The 20,738-nt window shown below is 41.7% G+C and overlaps 1 protein-coding gene across 4 annotated transcripts in view; it reads left to right on the top strand.

The window, feature by feature from the left end:
• The window catches only part of SEL1L3 (SEL1L family member 3), a 58,108-nt gene that overhangs the window by 15,317 nt on the left and 22,053 nt on the right, over positions 1–20,738 (top strand). For all 4 annotated transcript variants that reach the window (XM_061584329.1, XM_061584331.1, XM_061584330.1 and 1 more), the window contains 8 exons: positions 4,743–4,954; positions 6,235–6,414; positions 7,998–8,117; positions 8,611–8,751; positions 10,738–10,800; positions 11,777–11,953; positions 12,949–13,076; positions 14,571–14,654. In XM_061584329.1, coding sequence (XP_061440313.1) covers positions 4,743–4,954; positions 6,235–6,414; positions 7,998–8,117; positions 8,611–8,751; positions 10,738–10,800; positions 11,777–11,953; positions 12,949–13,076; positions 14,571–14,654 — 1,105 coding nt within the window. The remainder of the gene's footprint in view (positions 1–4,742; positions 4,955–6,234; positions 6,415–7,997; positions 8,118–8,610; positions 8,752–10,737; positions 10,801–11,776; positions 11,954–12,948; positions 13,077–14,570; positions 14,655–20,738) is intronic.

Below are 20,738 nucleotides of genomic sequence, written 5' to 3'. Positions count from 1 at the left end.
GAACTCCGTTTTAAAGGTGAAGCTTTTCTCATCGCAATGGAGTTTAAAGGTTCACACTTCTTCTTGCAGCTTCCTAATGACCACACCCTCTTAAGGTCAAACTATCTCTTCCTCTGGTTACCTTGGCAACCAAGCATGCTCAGTTTGTTCCAGAGTAAAAAAAAATACAAAGGGAGGAGGAGGGAGTGGGCATGGACTCACCAAAGCATCGGAGCTAAGTGTCTACAAGCCCCTAGAGATGAGAAGCACAGACGTTTTTTCCTTCCCTTTTCGGATTAAAATTGGATTGATTTGCATCAGATTTAAGGGAGAAAGCATTGCCTTCCCATGGGCTGAAACGTCATGTAAACTCAGCTAATTTAACAGGCATGCGAGTAGCACCGATCTTGGAGTAAGTCCCCATGTTTACAAGCCCTAAATTGCATCAAATGCCAGACCCAAAGGGATCTCTTTTGGCTGCTTCTACACTCTTTGCAGGGCTTTCTCATGCATTCTGGCAGATACTGGCATATGCCCTTTGTGCAGCAAGAGTGCAGCTTTCAATAAGAGGGCCCAAAGTCACAGAGAAATGGAGGCTGAACTGCCTGCAAGTGCAAGAGAGCTTCAGCTCATAAAGGCATAGGCCGCTACCGGATGTCAGAGTGCTCATCTGAGGACTAAACTCTCCCCAGGAGTAACTGGGAGGAATGCTGCTCCTTGTGAGTAAACCACTTATTCAGTCAAGCCCATACAATTGGCAGATTGCTGAGGGTGGGGCTCAAAAGGATCTTGGCTAAAAGCATTCCATCCCTGATGAAGGATGTTGGATCAACATCTGTCCTCCAGTTCCTTGACATGCTACCTAGCTACATAGAGCTCTGTTCTGTGTCTGACTCAGGACTGCTGTTGAACTTTGCTTCTCTCTTGTTGCCCTTGTAACTGACCCCAGACTGTGATCAGACCTTGATGTGTAGATTTCCCTGTGAGTAACTAACAAACCCATAGCATTGGTGCCCCAGGAAGCAGGACAGTTATTCTTTAGAATGTCTGATAATGTATTACCAAACTCAAACCCACTCTACTTGGATGATGACCGCTAAATGAAGAGAACATGTCATTTGATTGATTGTATTACATGTGAATTCCAGTAAATATGCAACAGCAGTAAACACAACAATAGGACAGCTACAGCACAAAACATCACAATCACAATGCCTGGACCATTAAAAACTGACTCTACCAAATCATATAATATCACAGAGAGATCAATAATAAATTATAAGCAATTACAATCTATAAAGTAGGCTTCCTATAGACATCTGGTTGGCCATTGTGAGAAGAGGATGCTGGACTAGATGGACCTTTGGCCTGATCTAGTAGGGCTCATTTTATGCACTTATATTCTTAATACTAATTCACTAACAGGCAAAAAACCCTTGCTATTTAAGAATGTACCTATAGCCAACCAATCTTCCTATCAAACTTTAAAAAGCAGGAGAATTGGGCAGCTATAGTGAATGCACCAGGGGAGCAGGAGACCTGACCTCCTCTCTGAGATATTGTACTGCCCTACAAATTTGTAAAACTGCAAACACAATTTGGGTTGGTCTTTCATAGTCCAATCCACTTTCTATGTAGCGTGGAAGAATGTGGGGAGAGGCAGGGATGGGGGAAGAGGAGGGGGGGGAGGGAAAGAGATTGGGTGGATGGGCACTGAGCAGAGAAGCCCAGGAAAAAGAAAACATTGGGAACAGTATCATTCTTTTTCAGCGTTTCCCACACCTTTTTATTTTACAGCAGGCACCCAAATTTAAACTAAAGCTGTCCCTGGCCACATCCACACCAGACCTTTATTTCATTTTAGACAGTCACGGCTTCTCACAAAGAATCCTGGGGGAAGCCATGACTATCTAAAGTGAAATAAAAGTCTGCCATGAGTGTGGCCCCCTGATTAACCAAGCCAAAGAGCTGCGAGTCTGACTTTTAGAACACTGACGGTTGCTTCTTACTAAGCATGCCCCAGCTTATCATAGACTTCAATGCTAAATTTCTTAAATTAATTAAAAATCAGCTAGGCATTTTTTAAAACTTTTAAACTGCAGAAGATGAAGGTTGGAGTATGGGGCAAGATCAGTAATAGGATTACAGGTACTCTGTGAACATGGCTGATTTTTAATTAATTTCAACAATTTATGAGAACGCTGACAGAAAAAAGTCCAACAAGGGTCTGGTTTCCTCCCCCCTTTTTACATTTTGAACTCTCGATTCTCTCTGACTCTTTTGTGTATTGCCATGAAAATTTAGAGGGTTGTTAAGCAAGCATTTCTGAGTTCAGGACTGTAAGTTTTGTAAGGTTTTCTTTTGAAATGGGCGTATGGGAAGCATCAGAATGGCTGGGGGGGGTATTTTCAATTTAACATTGCAGAATGCAAAAAAATCCATGCTGGCTGTAGTATACAGCCACTCTTGTGGCTGTATAATAAAACAGCAGCTAAAAAGGCTAAACATTATTACGTTCATTCACACCCACCACACAGTACCTCAATAATTATATACTCTTCTCCATTCATTAAAATACACAGTCCAGCATCCGAAAGGATCCCAATTAATAGAGCTGCCTACAAGCAGAACCATGCTATAATCAGCATCCAGTCTTCCACATGCCAATCGCATAGATGTGTGTTTGTGGGCAGTTGCCATACTACCATCTAGACTGCAACCCCCCAAACTGAAGCCTCACCAAGAGATTGGGATAAACTCCACATCCCTCTTTGGGAACTCTTTCCTCTCACTTGAATAGTATCCTTATTTGATCAGCATAGGCAATAGCAATCCAAAAACAATCAATTTGGGCAAACCCTTGTATAGGTATGTCGGCTAGGTGTCCACCAGTTGGCAGCAGGCCTTTTCCAGCAGTTCTCTTCCCAATAGTTAGTTCTTCTACAGCTCCACAACGCCCAGGCTAGTGGAGCTGCCAGGGAATTGGTTGGGCTGATGGAATCAGTTGCCTTTCCCCCATCCCCATTCTCATACTGCCTGGTTTGACAGTCACTTGTTGTCTTCTCTATCTCATGCTCCATAAGCATCTCCTCCATCAACATCTGATGTTCCAGCCGCTTAACCTGAGCTGAAAGCTGCAGGATGAGAGCAGCTGTGCTCTTGCCAAAGGCTTGCACACTTGTCTGGCACAAGTGTTTAAATACAGTAGGGCCCCACTCATACGGCAGGTTATGTTCAAGGCCCCCATCGAAAAGCAAAAAACGCCTGAAAGTGGGCCCCTAGTATATTCCAGCCACTGTGCTCCAGCTGACAGCGATCAGCTGTAGCGTGTGAGCTGCCACGCTCCAACTGATCGCGCACTACAACTCATCAGCTCCCCACGCTACAGCTAATTGCCCCGCTGCCGCTGCTGTATTATCGGAATACTGAAAAGCAGGACGCCGAAAAGCGGGGCCCTACTGTAGTACCTGGAGAAGTAGGAGAGAAAAAACAAACATCCAGTCTTAGGGTAGGAACATACTGTTGTGCTGGTTCCAGTGTGTCTCTCCCTCTGTTTTATTTATTTATTTATTGCATTTGTATACCGCCCCATAGCTGAAGCTCTCTGGGCAGTTTACAACATTGTTTTATTTATTTATTTATTTATTTATTTATTAATTAATTAATTGTGCTTTTATACCGCCCTTTAGCAATAAGCTCTCAGGACGGTGTACAACAATAAAAACAGGTTAAAATACAAGTGAGTATAAATAAAATGCACTATAAAACATATGTGAAAACAAGATTGCAACAAAAAAAAAAATTAAAATTAACATTTGAAATTTAAAATTTAAATTTAAAAAGCCTGGGCAAAGAGGTAGGTCTTTACCTGGCGCCGAAAAGATAACAAAGAAGGCGCCAGGCGTATCTCGTCAGGGAGGGCGTTCCATAATTCGGGGGCCACTACTGAGAAGGCCCTAGTTCTAGTTATTGCTCTCCGGGCCTCGCTATGTGTTGGAACCCGGAGAAGGGCCTTCGACGTCAAGCGCAGCGAGCGGGTAGATACATAGCGGGAGAGGCGTTCCACCAGGTATTGCGGTCCGATGCCGTTAAGGGCTTTATAGGTAAGAACCAACACTTTGAATCTGGCCCGGAAACATATTAGTAGCCAGTGCAGTTGGGTGTTGTGTAGTAGTTATATATGATACAGGATTTAATAAAATGAAATAATATTTTTAATTATAACTGTATTTTAGAAAGGTTTTTACTGTTTTTAAAATGCTTTTCTTTTTCTGGTTAAACTGTTTTGTTGATATGTTTACCATCCCGGCCTCCTTCGGGAGGAAGGGCAGGGTATAAATTTAATTAATAATTATAGTGGTGGTAATAATAATAACTCTGCCCAAAGAATAGTGCTCTTGCTCAACAAATCCACCCCACCCCCCATTTACCAACTTTTTGTACTAAGAAAAGAGACTGAAAACTTCATTGAAAAGTGCAGGATAACAAAGTCACTTTATGGTGATGTTGTACATAGAACTTCTGTGCATTTTTTGTGTGAAAACAAATCAGGACAATTGCACAATATACACTTTGTCAGGAAGCAACCTATGTTACAATGCTATTGGCATGGCCTGCAACCCAATCACGTGGAAGCAACAATTGCTCTATTGTAGTAACATCTATTCAGTAGCAAGTCTGGGGGGAAATTAATGCTCCCTAATTAGAACCTATATGTTGTCACAGCAAGCAGTTTAATTGTACGTTGTATCTTACTATTTTAGCACCTGAAGGCCAAAAGGACACCATTTTAGAAATTGGACGCAGGTTATTTGAGAAGGCTGCTCAGACTCTAACCAGGTCTGATGGCCTACAATATATAAACTCTGTTGTGTTGTCCCTGATGGATTCCAGTTGTTGTGGATATCACAGAGCTTCCTATGCTCTTGGCGTTATCTTTGAAATAGGACTGGGTATGCCTGCAGACCCAGCACAGGTAAGAATACAGATATCTCACTTTTGCCTGAGAATTACTTGAAAAAGTATATTGACAATATTTGCCATCTCATCACCGATATCTCTTAGACTGGAGGCAGACAGTTTTTCAGAGTGAAAGGTGGTTTGGAAGAGGGATCACTGTCTGTGGTGTTTCCACTCTTCCAACTTTTGCCTCTAATCAACACGTTTGCCACGCTTTTCTGTTTGTGATGTTCTCCATGAGGCTGCAGCCCCTCAAAGTATCCCCAGAGTCCTTTTGCTCCTTTAGAGCCATCTTGGTCTCTGGTGTCAGTCCTAAGTGTTCCCACTCACCATTGAGTAGGTTTGCAGACAGCCTTCCTACAAGCACACTAACTATTCTCACGATCTCGCTTTGATATTTCTTTCTACTCCTCTCATCAGTCTGTCTTCCATCTGTGTGTTTTCCTCTGCTTTTGCACTACTTATAAAGCAGAAACAGCCCCTTCCATGCCTCTATTCCTCCACCCACACACTCCTTCAGTACACCTTGGCTTGATTCAAAATAACTGATGTGGCTGGAGAGTGGCAACCTGTCTTGGCGTCTCCTCCAGCCTCATCACAGTGTGTTTGTCCAGAGCGGACAGGGGAGCAAAGAAATGTTTGTATATACATTGGGAAGCAAAGCCTCCTATCACTCTTGGCTGTCTTAAAAAAATATTGCTGCTTCACTTCTGTCTCTCTCTCGCCTCATTCCTTTCACTAAATAAGACAATGCGCCAACTGAGGCCATCCTCCTCCTCTCCTGCTTCAGCATTGCACCTTCCTGTTCCCAACAGAGTGATGGCACGGGCACTCTATGCCTCGTTATGAGAAAAGGGGTCTTCTTTAGAATGAAGCCTTGCAGGCAAGGTCACCAAGAGAGCACCTGTGCTGCGTCGTTGCTCAAACAGTGGCAAATTACTTTTTGAAGTTAGTTTAAAAGTGTAAAGTTTTACACTAACTTGAAATAACAAGCTGTAACAGTGGCAACAGCCAGCCATAGCTATGGTGGTGGTGCGTAGCTCTGGAGGCAGCAGACTGAACATCTCTCCTCCCTCATCCTTCAGCACCTCAGGCACATGCCTCATGATAGGGCCAGCTCTGAACTAAGGCTACACAAAAAACCCTCAGAGCTCACAATTGTATTTCTAAGGTTATTCTTATTTATTGAACTTGATCTATCATTTAAAGTGCATTCATTGTCTCATCTCTCTTTTTTAATGCAAGACTTTATTGGCCGTTATTAATCTGACACTCCTGTTTGTTCATTGTTACCAGGGGCTGCTGTACAGTTTGCTTGCAGCTCAAGGAGGTGATAGGCTGGCATTGATGAACCTTGGATATAAGCATTACCAAGGCATTAATAGTTACCCTCGAGATCTGGAGGTGTCATATGCTTACTATAGTGATGTTGCTAGAAAAACACAACATGATCAACATACTGTAGAAGGAGACCAGGTAAAAGAAATGTATAATTGTGATTTTTCCCCATCTGAGCATTTTAATGCATTAATAAAACATACTACATTTGGAACTCTTTTGTATTTAGAGTGTTGCATATACATAAATACCCAATAATATAAATAAAACCTTATAAAATATTCATATACAAAACACCCAAAGCCAGCTGAATTTTTAAAAAGTCTTATACTATTTGCAGAAGATGCCTAGCTAGATCAGCCAGAGATGCCATTTAGGGAAGAGGAGGAGTTCCCTGCTCCCCATGTTTCAGACTGCATGTGACTATTTCTGTCTTTGGCCAGCTTACTGTTTTTTTACACCAAGTGACTATTGCTAAGCAATTAAATGGGGCCTATGTAGTAAATGTGAATGCCAAAGGCACGTCCCATTACTTTTTTAAAAAAAGGATGCCTGACTGTTGTATTGATAGTATAATAACGAAGATAACCACAGCAAACACTCTTAAAACATCTGCTTTTGCAGTTTAATTTTGAGATATCTATAGCATGCTTTTGAACTAGTGATAAGGGTTTTCCAGAAAATTCTGAATTGGAAAATTGTCTGGAAACCTGACACTGCAGAAAACTGATGGGGATGTGGTTTAGTGTGTTTATTTGACTTGTAGTCTTTTTTAACCCTTTAAAAATAATGCTAATCTTACATGACGTGTAAATATCTGGAAAAAAATTTTTGAATAGCCTAAAGCAGTTGAGCTGAAGATCAATAAAGTGCACTTAGTGTGTTTTAAATGTTATATCCAAATAGTTTTACCGGAATTGTTTTACCAGGAATTGTTTTTATTAGAATGTTTTAAGATATGACAACTCAGTAGTATACATTTTTCTTAAATGATTACAAATTTTTAAGGTTTTAAGAGAAAAAAAAAAAGAAGGCGCTGAAAACTTAATATACTTATTTCAGCATGCCTGAAGAGCTATCCACATAATAAATATGTCTTTCCCAGTGACACCTATCTGAAAAAAGTTTACAACTTTGATTGGGCTGACTAACATTATATCTATTCTAGTTTCCCAATTATGTTTTGTTACTAATTAAATTTATGAAAAAATGTATGGAAAAATTTCCATGGAAAAATATAGCACTGGAAAAGTTTCTGCTGCATCACTGCTCTGAATCCCCCCCCTCCTGACCAAAATCTTCAGTGGCACTGTTGATACAGTATTAAATTCAACTTGGAACATATAAGCTGCTTTAGCCCATGTCAAAACTTCTGTCCGTTTAGCCAGTATTTTCTGTTCTGACAGTGAGCAGTCTCAGAGAAAAGTCCTTCTCATCCTTGCTTCCTGTGATCCTGTCGGGGGGGGGCAGTGAGTGCACAAAAAAATCCCTCTTAGGGAGGCCAGATGTGACCTGCAGGCCACAGGTTAGCCACTGCTACTTGAAATGTCAGGAAACAAACTTGGGGCTTTTTGCATACCACACATTGTTGTACAAGGTAGCAAAAGTTGACTGACTCCTAGGCAAACTTAAGAACTCTGAGTGCAAGAACAGAGCAGAAGGACACTAAACAACACCTAATATTTTAGCCTCCAATTTGTTTAATGTTTTCTTTCTTTTAGGCATTTGTAGAAGCAATAAGGCTGAAGGATGATGAACTGTTGAAAGCTCAAACCAAAGAAAATGGCGACATCTTCATGTGGTTGAAACATGAAGCAACAAGAGGAAATGCAGCTGCACAGGTGGAACTTGCATTAGTACATTTCAACAATCGCATTCTTTCCCTATAAACTGAATAGAAGGGGAACTTAGGCTGCAAGCCAGTAAATCTCTACTCAGGAGTAAGCTCCATTGGGTTCAGTGGGACTTACTGCCAGGTAAGTGTATTTTGGATTGCAGCCTTAGTTTCACTTAGCCAAAATCAATCCAGGACTGGGCCCAAACAGGAGCAATGTTGTAGCGCACAAAACCACCTGTTCAGCCCATGACAGTTGTTGGGAATATATATTCCCACCCAAACCACACAGAAGGGATTCAAAAATACCGAGTCCCTTCAAGAGCATAGTAACATAGGAACTAGCCAGTCAAACAGTCCTCTTTACATTTGGCTATGTGGTTGTATTTTCTGAATTACTTAAAGCATCTCTCTTGGACTTATTAAAACTTGCATGAAAATCCGAAATTGATCTTTACAGTTCACATTTGAGATTTATTAACATTTTTGTTTTGTTTTAGCAACGTCTTGGGCAGATGCTTTTCTGGGGCCAGCAAGGAGTGGGGAAAAATACCAAAGCAGCTGTAGAGTGGTATGCAAAGGGTGCCTTGGAAACTGGAGACCTAGTATCCATATATGATTATTCCATTGTGTTATTCAAGGTAAAATGAGCTCTTAAGAATTCAGATAAACAGAAGAATGTTCCTTTTTTAGAATGTTATAGCATCAGAGAAAAATACTCCTTTCAAACCTTACATAAGCAAAATAAATATTCCGATATAAAATGAATGATCCCCATCCTCCCCTCCCCTAGTTCAGCCTAACCCCTCTATTAATTTCTTTTGTCTATCTTGTCCATAAATACTGTATTCAGACTGGATATCAGAGACTTCCTTTTCACATCATATGGAAAACTTTTTTTTAAAAAAAAAGTTGTATTTGGACAGGCAGATCAATTTAAGACTGGTTTGTGTCCCTTTCTCAATTGTTTACAACTGGGTCACCAACGCGGCACCTGTGAACACAGTGGCACCCTTGATTGAGGACTTCCCTTGGGGTCCACAAAGTTCCTCCTCTCACTATCTCCTTCATCATGAGATGATGATGGTGTTTCCCTCCATTGAAAAGTACATAGAACTGAAGGAGGAAGCTGGAGAGCAGTGGTGAAAATGTCAGTTCAGGCAGAAGTATCTCCCCACAATTCCTGTAATGCTTCCTTGCATGTCTTTCACCCCTTTTGTCGTCCAACAGTCCAACTGCTTCTTTAGCTGGGTTCCTCGTTCTGATGTAATTGAAATTTACTATTATGAGCAATATGCTCCTCAAAATCCTTCTTTTGCATCCCTGATTGTCTGCTTGCATTTCTTATGTACAAGTTTGTGTTCCTTTTTGTGTTCCCTATTTGGGCAAGACTCCCATTTAATTGAACTGATTGTGTGGAACAATGTATTTGCCTAAATTAGATGTTAATATTTCAGAATCCAGGTGAAGGATTCCTTGCCACCATGCCTACAGCACACCTGCAAAGAAGGAGCCATCAGTGTGGGCTGAGGCTGCATTTGTCAATTGAAAAAGATGTCTTTGATGTTTTCATGAGTGTAAAAGATTCGAGTCTTTGAGGGCCATTTGCCTCCTGGTAAACAACATCATCTAAGCTAGTTATAGTGAATTATCATTGACTGAATTGATTTGGCACTAGAAACTATCTGTGGGAGATTTTGCTTCCCATATACACTTTGTAAGTTATGGTCCTTACATTTGCAGATTAAAAAGAGGAGATATCCTTACAAAGTTCTTAAGGAGTTCTTTAGGAGTTCTCTCTGTCTCCACAAGTTTACTTGCATGGTGGCATGGTATGCTGACATTTCATGTGACTATGCATATTTTCAGGTTATTCATTCGACTTAAAAGCTTTTCAGTGAGAAATGAGTCACACCAGATTTGAAACAGATATGAAAAATACCTGGACTTAAAGGACAAAATACACAGGTGGTGCTGTTAAACTTAAGTTGCACCTGAGTGTTTAAATGGCCAGATCTCCCTGGCTAAGCTCAGGAGTTGTTATGGATTTGAGTTCTGTTGCTGCTAAAAACAAGTTTAATTTAATGTATTATGTTTATAGTAATCATGTTAGCAAGTTAAAACTTTATTTTAAAAGCCTTTCTTAGCACTGTCCAAATTGGTGTTATTGATTTGAGATTAGTTGTTTTTTTTTTTAAATAAATATTATTCTGTGAGGGATTGGCTTTATTCATTGTTTGGCTGGTTGTGTTAGATTATAATAACTTGTGTTCTAAGGAACTTGTTATATTTTAATTACTGTTTGTTACTTCAAGTGTCCTTTGTTCCATTATATGTAAGTATCCTCAACAGAGCAGGATCGCACATCTGCTCTGTTCAGGATCTTTACGTATAATGGTACAAAAGCAAGAAGAAAAAAGATTTGTTTCACAGTTTGCATCATGCATTTAAGAAACAGATTGCTCTTCTAAGTAGAATCAAGCCTGTCCAAACTGGAAGGAACAAGGATGCCTTAGAAGTTACATTCCCATTTTTGTGGATGTGTCCCCAGAAAGTAATGTTGCTTTTCAGTAAAAAGCAAATAATAAGAAAGGCTTTGTATAACCCTGACATTTGTCATTGCTTAGGGTCAAGGTGTGAAAAAGAACAGAACGTTTGCTTTACATCTGATGAGAAAAGCTGCATCAAAGGTAACTTCTACCAAAACAGTTTATTTAGGGGATTTTGTACTGGCCAACTGCAACTTTTCTTTCGCTGTTTGGGCTCTGGTCCACCAAAGCTAATGCCACAATAAATCTGTTAGTTTTTAAGTTTCTGCAAGACTGTTTTTCCTGCAGCAGACTAAGACAGCTACCGCTCTGGAAGTTTTTCAGCTCTACAGCTCTCTGAAAGTTCAGTTCCTGAAAGTTCCATGTATTTCATTTACAAGTCTGCTTCTGTGTTGGAATTGCTTTTTAATATGTTTTTTAACCTTTTTAAAAGATGTCTTCAAAGCTTTTAAAAATGTTTTTAAAGTTGTTTTGTTTTAATGTATTTCTGTTTTTATGATGTTTTAAAGTGTTTTTAGCACTTTTGTTTGCTGCCCTGGGCTCCTGCTGGGAGGAAGGGTGGGATATAAATCAAATAATAAATAAATAAATGTATGTCCTTCAAAGGAATGCTTTTTAAAAGAGCTGTTTAACTTACTGTCTTTATAGATGATAAAGATTTGATTGTGGTCTGTCTTGTTTTCCATCCTAAAATATATATGAAGTCATCTCAAGCTCTATTCAGGCCTCTCACTTCATGTAAATAACAGCTACTTGGGTAAAACAGTGGGGTGCACCCGCTGGCTCTGCTCCAGCATCACTGCTGGCCAGGGATATCATATCAGGGGGAAGTGAGGGAGCATTCACATGACCCATCTGTTGTATAGTCTGCAGGGAAGTTCTCTTTCTGCATGTTTGAATTGATTCTTCAAGTCTTGGCTGGAAGTGTGTGAAATGTCCAGGCGGCACCACCATGCTTGGCATAGGAAGTCAGCCTTGTGGCCTGTGTAGCTTTTGCTTAGCACTGTGTCTCTCCATAACCTGTTGCGTCTTCCAGCAAAGGAGATCAGGGACTGAAACACGCTGTACAACCTGAATGATCTTAAGATTACCCTTTTTGCTCCCTTTCTATCTACAGGGATTGCCTCAAGCAGTGAATGGCCTGGGCTGGTATTACCATAACTTTAAAAGAGACTATGCAAAAGCAGCCAAATACTGGTTAAAAGCTGAAGCTATGGGCAATTCCGATGCATCCTTCAATCTTGGTGTCTTGCATTTAGATGGAGTTTATCCAGGAGTAACTGGTAGAAATCATGTGAGTACAACTAACTTATTTATTTATTTAATTAAAACGGTATATGTATCCAAAGCAAATGACAGCATCAGTTAAAAATACAATCTATAAAACAATAAACTAAAAACCAGGTATTAGCATCACAGAAAAGGGGCTGGGGGACAAAACCAAACCAAAGTCATGCCTGAACAAAAAAAAATTTTGCAGCGTGGTGAAACTCCACTAGAGAGAAGGCCAATTGGGGTTCCCCAGATTAGGGAGTTCTCCAGTGTGGACACTACAACTGAAAGGCCCAGTAATTAAATATTGGGTGTTCTGATTTGGTAGATTCCTCTGTCAAAATTGTCTTGGGCTAGGGAGGATCTCCATCCTTAGCTGATGTGCTCAATGTGTTAGTCAGGCTATAACAGAGTGGCCAGTGTGGTAATGGGGCACTAAATCTGAGGCTCTTTCCTACGCAGTTATCAAATAAGAAAATGACACTTTTTGGCTACAGATAGTTTTTTCAGAGATGAAGGCTGTATGAAAGAGTATGATTTACACTGCTGCCGATGCAAATCAGGGCTAGGGGACCTTTGGCCTTCCAGATGTTGCTGGACTGCAACTTGCATCATCCTTGATCACTAGCCATGTTAGCTGGGTCTGATAGGAATTGGAGTCCAATAACATCTGAAGAGCCAAAGGTTCCCCAACTCTTGTGTAAATGATAACATCACTTTCACCTCTGGCCAAACAGGTTTTTGGATTATTTTTAAAACCCTGCAAAATCTATGTAGCCAGAAGTCACAAGGGCAAAATAAATATGTATGTAGACACTATGGGAAGCAACGCCTCTCTCAAACCACTTTCAACCTTATGGTGAACAGGTTCAGAGGAGGGCAGCAAGGATGATCAGGGGATTGGAAACATAGCCCTGTGAGGGGAGACTGAAAGAACTGTAGGAAAAAAAACTATATTAAAATTATAGAAAGAGTAAACAAACAAAATTTCTATATTTCTACCTCTTTTCTTTGCAGACTGTTGCTGCTGACTATTTTTATAAGGCAGCAGAAAGTGGTCACATGGAAGGGACGTTACGCTGTTCTCAATATTATATTACAGGAAACTTAGCAAGCTTTCCCAGGGATCCTAACAAAGCTGTAATGTAAGTGATTCTAAGACACTTATTGAGAATAAAAATCTAATTTCTTAAACCAGGAATTACTGTGATTGCAAAATATATATTTTTTTCCAGTGACCTTGATGTATATTATCTATACTGGATTTTTCCTTTTGTTACCCTGCTTGTTGTATCACTTCGTGGGCTGAGCGGATTTACACTTGCAAAGCTTTAATTGTATGCTTCATAAAATCAGCATCAGCTGAGATATTCCTTACATTTAACATTTAAATGCCTAAGAGAGTAGTTTTCAGAATGTGTTCTACGGATCCTTGGGTCTCTTGGAAGCTTCCCAGGAATTCCTCAATGAGAAGATCAGTAATGGCAAACAAGCTTCCATAAAAGACAGCTTGCCTGCCACTATTTTCTCCATGCGATGTGCAGTTGCAGGAGGAGCTTTGAGTGCTCTCGGAACCATCCTGCACTCAGTGTGTTGTTCCACAGAATCCTTTGTGATGCATGGGCTTTCTTTGGCAAGCAAGTCACTTGGGGAAAATAGTTTCCTGAAGGTCAGTAGAAGGTCAAGCCCTAATTCTTACATTGGCAGTGAAGGCAACTACCCTCCTTCCTTTCTCTTCCTGTCCAAGAATGTGTGAGTTGGCATCTCCTCCACCGTGTCACCTGCTCATGCAGAAGCCCATCTCAAGCCATTTTGGAGATACATAATGGGGGTGAGGACCATCCACACACTTCTTCACTATCTGAGGGCTACTGTCAAGTGTCAACCTTTGCAGAAATAGAAAAAGCCCACACTGGGATTTTGAGTCCAAAATTTCTGGGCATTGTTCACTTGATGTTGCCCTCATATAAAAGCCACCCAACCCCTTTTTGTTGAGTGAATTCGGATTTCCCCAATCGTGGGAAAATCTGAAAAGAACAGAAAAATCCAAACCCAATCTGCTGTTGCCTAGCTGCCAGGGTGGCTACTACCGTTTGCATTCTCTTCAGTAAAGGTAGCCCCAGAAAAATCTATGTGATCTGAGGAAAGTGGGGGTGGGGGAACCAGAGTTTGTGTATACTCGCTTGTTTGTACAGTGGAAAATTCCAGCTACTCACTGAAGATTGGAAAAGGGACCTACATAAGAATATTACGGGCTAGGGGGCGGGGGGAGGCATGGTTTTGTTTTTGAGGGAAGATGGAGATTCGTTTCTGGGTGCACTTTAAGCCTTGCCAGCCTGTTGGATGTCAGAATGCCTTCATGAAGCAGGGGTTAGGGACTTAAAGGAGCAATGTTGAGTTCACTGTTTGAAGCCAACTCAAACTGAGAAACTGTGGATGTAATTCAGATTAAACAGGTGTGGACCTTCCCATAGGCAAGAAGGTAGGGAGTGAGGCAAATGAGAGAAACAGCATGCTAGGAAGGAGGCAATTTTCTCATAGTTTGTTGATTTGGAGTGGGGTGTGTGGAGGTATTTGTCAGTCATAAAGTTGGCTGTAGTCATCTAGTTTAATATTAAAGTTACTGTTTTTATTTTCAGCTGGGCAAAATATGTTGCAGAAAAGAATGGCTATTTAGGCCATGTCATCCAAAAAGCACTCAATGCTTATCTGGAATTTTCTTGGTAGGTTTGGTGCTCCTTTTCTGTTTTATGAATGTGAATTTTGTATATGTGTGGTGTATTTTAACTGGTAATGTGAATTAACACAGTGACTTCCCTGTACCTCATTCTTGTCATGTAATTCAGTACTTCAGTACTGGGAATTCAGTACTTTTATGCTATGAACTGACCACCTAATAGTAACCAAATTAAAATAAGTAACTGATTTATCCTTCTTCTAACTCTACTCCCAAGAGAGCTATCATAGCTAATTAGCTCAATATGACCTACTCAGGGACAAATTAGATGAGACATTTGATATCTGTTATTAGATCTCCAGCCTCTTGTAGATATTTACAAATAGCACCCGTGGATGGGGAGGATATGTGCTAAGTTTCCTCTAAATGTGGCAAGTAGCCACTGTGGGTGAGGAATCTCCATTTGGAAAACAGTGCAGGGTGGGAAGGAAACCCTCTTCCCTTCCCCTGTACTGCAATCCCAATTAGAATTTAGGGGAGGAAAAACCCTTGGGATCTGCTATTTGCTAAACCTTAAAGAGATGTGAGATCTGATCATGAATCACCATAATCACCTCTAGCTTGGCCCTCACATGGCCTAAGGCAATTTGGTGTTCAAAGCAGAAAATCGTAAAGGCCCCTTCCACGATAATACAAATATAATAATAAACACCGCCATTAACAACTTTCTGCCCTTTTATGATAACCTTAATGTAGTGTGTTGTGTTGTAATCCACATGGCTACATGTAGAAGAGTTGGGTACAGTCTGTAAGGAGGTTGTATGAAATTCTATATGCAAGGGGTCCACATGGAAGCTGGAGGGAGATTGCCAAAAGTTAAACATTCATACTTGTTTTAAAATTTAACCAGTAGATGTAGCTGTTGCTTTGGAGTGCCAACCTTTCTTTCCCAGTTCTGCATAAAAACCACAAACTATTTGAAATTGGAGGGGAACACCAATGGAAGATTCCCTCCCCGGGTAATAGCTTTGGGGGCAGGGGAAGTTTTCATAAGAACCCTGGTGCTAGAGGAAAGGGTAAAATCTTCCACTGTGCATGGCACAGTCTTTACCTTGACCGGTGGCAGGAAGCAGCAGCTAGTTACAAGTATTTTTTTAAAAAAGATTAATGCACCTAAAGGTGATGCAATCATCATCATTATTAATTAATTAAATTTTGACCCCGCCCTCCCTCCCAGAAGGAGCCCAGGGCAGCAAACAAGGGGCAAAACACTAAAAGCCTCTTCAAACCTCTTAAAGCAAAACATCTTAAAAACATCTTTTTTTAAAAAAACTATAAAAACATATTAAAAAGCAATTCCAACACAGATGCAGACTGGGATAAAGTCTCTATTTAAAAGGCATGTTGAAAGAGGAAGGTCTTCAGTAGGCACTGAAAAGATAACAGAAGAGATGGTGCCAGTCTAATATTTAAGGGGAGTGAATTCCCAAGGGAAGGTGCCACAACACTAAACGACCACTTCCTGTGTTGGGTGGAACGGACTTCCTGATAAAAAGATATCTGCAGGAGGCCCTCACCTGCAGAGCATAGAGATCGACTGAGTATATAAGGCAGCCTTTCCCAACCAGTGTGCCTCCAGATGTTGTTGGACCACAACTCCCATCAGCCTCAGCCATTGGCAATGCTGGCTGAGGCTGATGGGAGTTGTGGTCCAACAACATTTGGAGGCACACTGGTTTGGAAAGGCTGATATAAGGGGTAAGACAATCTTTCATGTGTCCTGGTCCCAAGCTGTGTAGGGTTCTGTACACCAAAACCAGCACCTTGGACTTAGTCCAGTAGCTAATGGGCAGCCAGTGTAATTCTTTCAGAGTGAGGTAACATATTGGCGATATCCTGCCCCAGTGAGCAGTTATGTGCCACATTTTGCACCAACTCTAACTTCTAGACCAATCTTGAGGTCAACCCCACATAGAGCACATTACAGTAACCCCACCTGGAGGTTACTAGTGCATGGGCAACAGAAATGACCACAGCTGTCTTACCAGCCAAAGCTGGTAGAAGGCACTCCTACCCACTGAGGTCACCTGGGACAAAGATGGATCCAGGAGTACAAACCTGCTCTTTCAGAGGGAGTACAACCCCATTCAAAGCAGGAAATTATCCCAACTCAGGAACCACCTACCCACAGCAGCTCCATTGTGCTAGGATTCAGTGTCAGTTTATTGGCCCTCATGCAGCCCTCAGGATTCAGAGTCATTTTATAGGCCCTCATCCAGTTTGTGTGAAACTCTTAGGGCCTAACAAGACATGATGGTAGTAGACTTGTGTATCAGAATCAGGTCATTTCCAAATTTGTATGAAGCAAGGCAGGATAGGGTTATAAAAGCACAGTAAGGGCTTGTGGGAGGAGAGAGTTCCTGAAACTGCGCCTACGTAGGAAAGTTTTTTTCTGTCAATAGAGCTCTGAGACAAGAAGTAACCCCCACCAGGCAAATAGGAAAAAATAGGAGAAAAGGTTTTCTAAGGAGAGTTTTTTTTCTTTTGCATGGGTATTGAAGGGCTTCAGCTGCCACCTTCTGCACAGCCCTGTTGCATTTTAAAAGGTCCCCATCCCACTTTATATTAATTTTGCATGACCTGAATGCAATTATACATTGTCATGTCTGATTTGTCCTTTAATTTAAACCTTTAATTTAAATTTTCTGCCTTCATAGAGCCCTGTGGTCCCCCTGTTCTAAAGCCAATCCTCTGATTTGCCAGGCCTTTGCCTTCCCAACAGGCTGCGCTTACCAACCACCACTTGGTTTGTTGTCACTGAGACCTTTATCTTAGATCCAGAACACCTTAGGTATGTGAGGAAGTATGTGCGAATACCACTGTTATGTTACTTTTCTCTCTTAGCAAAGTAACCGAGTCTCAGGCGTAGGATGATGAAGAAAAAACAGTTACATATTAAAACAGTAAATGAAAATAATAAGAATCTATTAATCCCGCTTTATCCTGTCTAAATAACTAAAATACCCAGTCTCTCACTATCATTAATACTAAGCCCTATTCTCTAAATCACCATCAAATCCCACCACTAAACAAACCCTGTTCTCTCACAAACTCTGCCCTATCTAACTCTGTATCAATTCCCTATCTATCTCTACTCAGATCCATATCCCTATCTAACTGACACACTGCCACACACTCAAATATGAATATTTAGGGCCATATCACATTGTACATTTATTCCACTAGTATTCCACTTTAAACAGCCATGGCTTCCCCCAAAGAATCCTGGGAAGTGTAATTTGTGAAGGATGCTGAGAATTGTTAGGAAAGCTATATTCCCCTTACAGACCTGCAATTCCAAGAGTTCTCTGGGAAGCAGGACTGACTGTTGAACCACTCAGGGAATTGTAGCTCTGTGAAGAAAATACGGATCCCCTAACAACTTTCAGGTACTGGGTGACCTTGGTCTAGTTCCTGTCTCTCAGGCTAACCTACTTCACAGGGTTGTTGTGAGGATAAAAGGAAGGGAAAAGAATGTGCACTTCCTTGAGCTCCTTGGAAGAAAGGCTCAATATAAAGGTAATAAGAGTGCTGGCTGGACTTCATTGTTACCCTGCGTGAATGGAGAATGTGCACTAAAATATACCCAAGACTCTGCTGCAGTGGCACATTCTAAGGGAATATCAGTAGTGCTGAACAAACTGTCTGTCAGAAGACCTCATCTACCACAATTGTTTTCCCTGGATGATGGTCCATCAAATGGGTGTCCAGGTGTCCACAGGCAGGAATTGCAGTTGATTTCTGAGGGGAGTAGGTCACCTCGGTTACATGACCCCTCAGTTCATTTCCTGCCGCCTTGTCCCGCAGGCAGGGGCGTCACAACCGGGGTGTGGAGGGTGCGGACCGCACCCAGGTGACACCCTGAGGGGGGTGACACCCAGAGCCGCCCCGCCCCCCACCGTTGCCCGGCAAGGCTGCGCCCTCCTCGGAGGCGAGCGGGCGAGATCAGGAGCAGCGTCAGCGGGGCGAGGGAGGCACGCCGGCGTTCCCAGGCCTCCGGCTGGGTGCCCCTCCGTCGCGCGCCCTCCCAGGAGCATGGACGGGGGTGGCTGGCCTCGAGTGTGTGCGCGCGCATGAACACAGGCCCAGCCACCTCGTCCATGCCCCTGGGAGGGCGCGCGATGGAGGTCTGCACCCCCCTGCACTCCTGCTAGTGACGCCGCTGCCCAGTGGTTGCTTTTTTCCTTAGCTCCATTAAGATGAGTTGTCTTTTCAAGTTTCATGAGGCTTCAGCTGTTACCTATTTCAACGGCATAGTTGCTGGGTTTTTTTACCAGGGTTTTAGTTTATTAGCTAAAGGAACTCCTGGAATGTGGTTGTTTATTTAATACCACCCTTCACCAGCAGGTCCCTGGTAGTCTTACAACAGTTAAAAATTCAGTATTAAAATAGTTAAAACAAATTAACCTCTGGCAGGACTTACTTCTCTGTACAATTTGTGTAACTTGGCTAAGGTTTGCATATGTTGGTAGATACGTGCTGAGATGATATTCTTCTCTATCTACATCTATGCAGTTCAGTAGCAAAAGAAACTTATGCTTTAAACGTAAGTTAATTTGACTTTGTTCCTTTCTTTGACAGGTAGTCCTTCTTGATAGTTTTGAGGTGTCAATAGAATTGAAAGATTCACAGATTCTTTTTTCTGTATTCCCTAATTAAATGGAAAGAAGGCTTCCAGGCCCTTTGTTGCACCTTTCTGTTCGTGTAAAGAGCAGTTTAAGATTACTGGCACTCTGCAGGTTCTCATAGCATGGCAATATTCTGTAATTGCTTGGAGATTCGTGAAGTTTCACCTAGCTGGAGCAGCTTCCTTCTCTGCCTGCTTTTGAAGCATTCAGGGTGTTTGGTTGCCTAAATTTTCTAGTGTCCTTTAGTGATGTTCTTTCTCCTCTGATCATGGAATGCTGAGCAGATATCTTTATCCCAGCATTCTGGTTGGTGCGCAGGTGCTTAGCCAGAAAATGTTCTTGGATATTTATTTCCTTGTTGTTTAAATATGTACATAAGAACATAGGAACATAATAAGAGTCTGCTGGATCAGGCCAGTAGCCCATCTATTCCAGCATCCACTTCTCACAGTGTCCAACCATATGTTCATGGGAAGCCTGCAAGCAGGACCTAAGTGCAACAGCACTCTCCTCGCCTGTGGTTTCCAGTAACTTGTATTCAGAAACATACTGACTCTATGGAGTCAGAGCATAACCATCAGGGCTTATCCTCCATGAATTTGTCTAATCCTTTAAAGCCATCCAAGTAACTACATGGAAGCTTCAAGACAATAGTAAAAGCTATTAAGCAAGGGAACTCCCTAGTCTTTGCGGATTCCATGGAAGTGTATTGTCTTTCTCCTTTTGCCAGAAGCTCCACGGGGAATTCTGATTGGCTTCTGAAGACATTCAAGGATTCATCAAGTTTAACTTTCAGAGTTTTCTGCCAAGTCCTTTCTTTTTAATTCAAACCTCCATCTGTAGGCAGTGTCTAATCAGTGCAACTGGTTTATTCTTTCAATAGGAATTTGAATGTTTCTAGGCAACGATATGATGCAGTGCTCGTGGGTTCTTAGCAAAGCAGTTTAGTATTTGTCAGGCTCCATGTCCCTTGTTAGGGATGTGAGGTCTTAACTGTTGATTGCAAAGGGTTTGATCTTATACAGTTACTGTAGCCTAACACTGTCTAGGCAGGCACCATTATAGACTTCTGCTCTGCACTCATCATAGCTGTCAGGTCTCCTGTTCACCTTTCCACCAATGTTTCCACAGTCATGGGTGATGGAAAAGATATGGTAAAAACACACTATAGTGGTATTTCCCCCCTATTCTGACCAGGTTGGCTATGATAGTTTGAAATAAGTAACTTGGCAATTACTCCACCATGGCATCATCTAGTGTGTCTAACCATGCTGTCTCAAGGCCCTCTTCTCTATCCTAGTCTGGATTGGCTGAACATCCCAGGGGTCAGTGAACCATCTAAACCTGGTCTGGTTGAGGTTAACAGCCTGGCTATTGAGTGGTGCTATCTGAAGAAGGCTGGTCTCTTGCAGGACATGATTGACACCATCTTAGCGTGATTG

The sequence above is a fragment of the Rhineura floridana genome, chromosome 9, assembly GCF_030035675.1.
Source record: "Rhineura floridana isolate rRhiFlo1 chromosome 9, rRhiFlo1.hap2, whole genome shotgun sequence".
Classification (NCBI taxonomy): domain Eukaryota; kingdom Metazoa; phylum Chordata; class Lepidosauria; order Squamata; family Rhineuridae; genus Rhineura; species Rhineura floridana.
The sequence above is the reverse complement of the archived record's forward strand: the minus strand, read 5'-3'. Positions and strand labels throughout refer to the sequence as shown.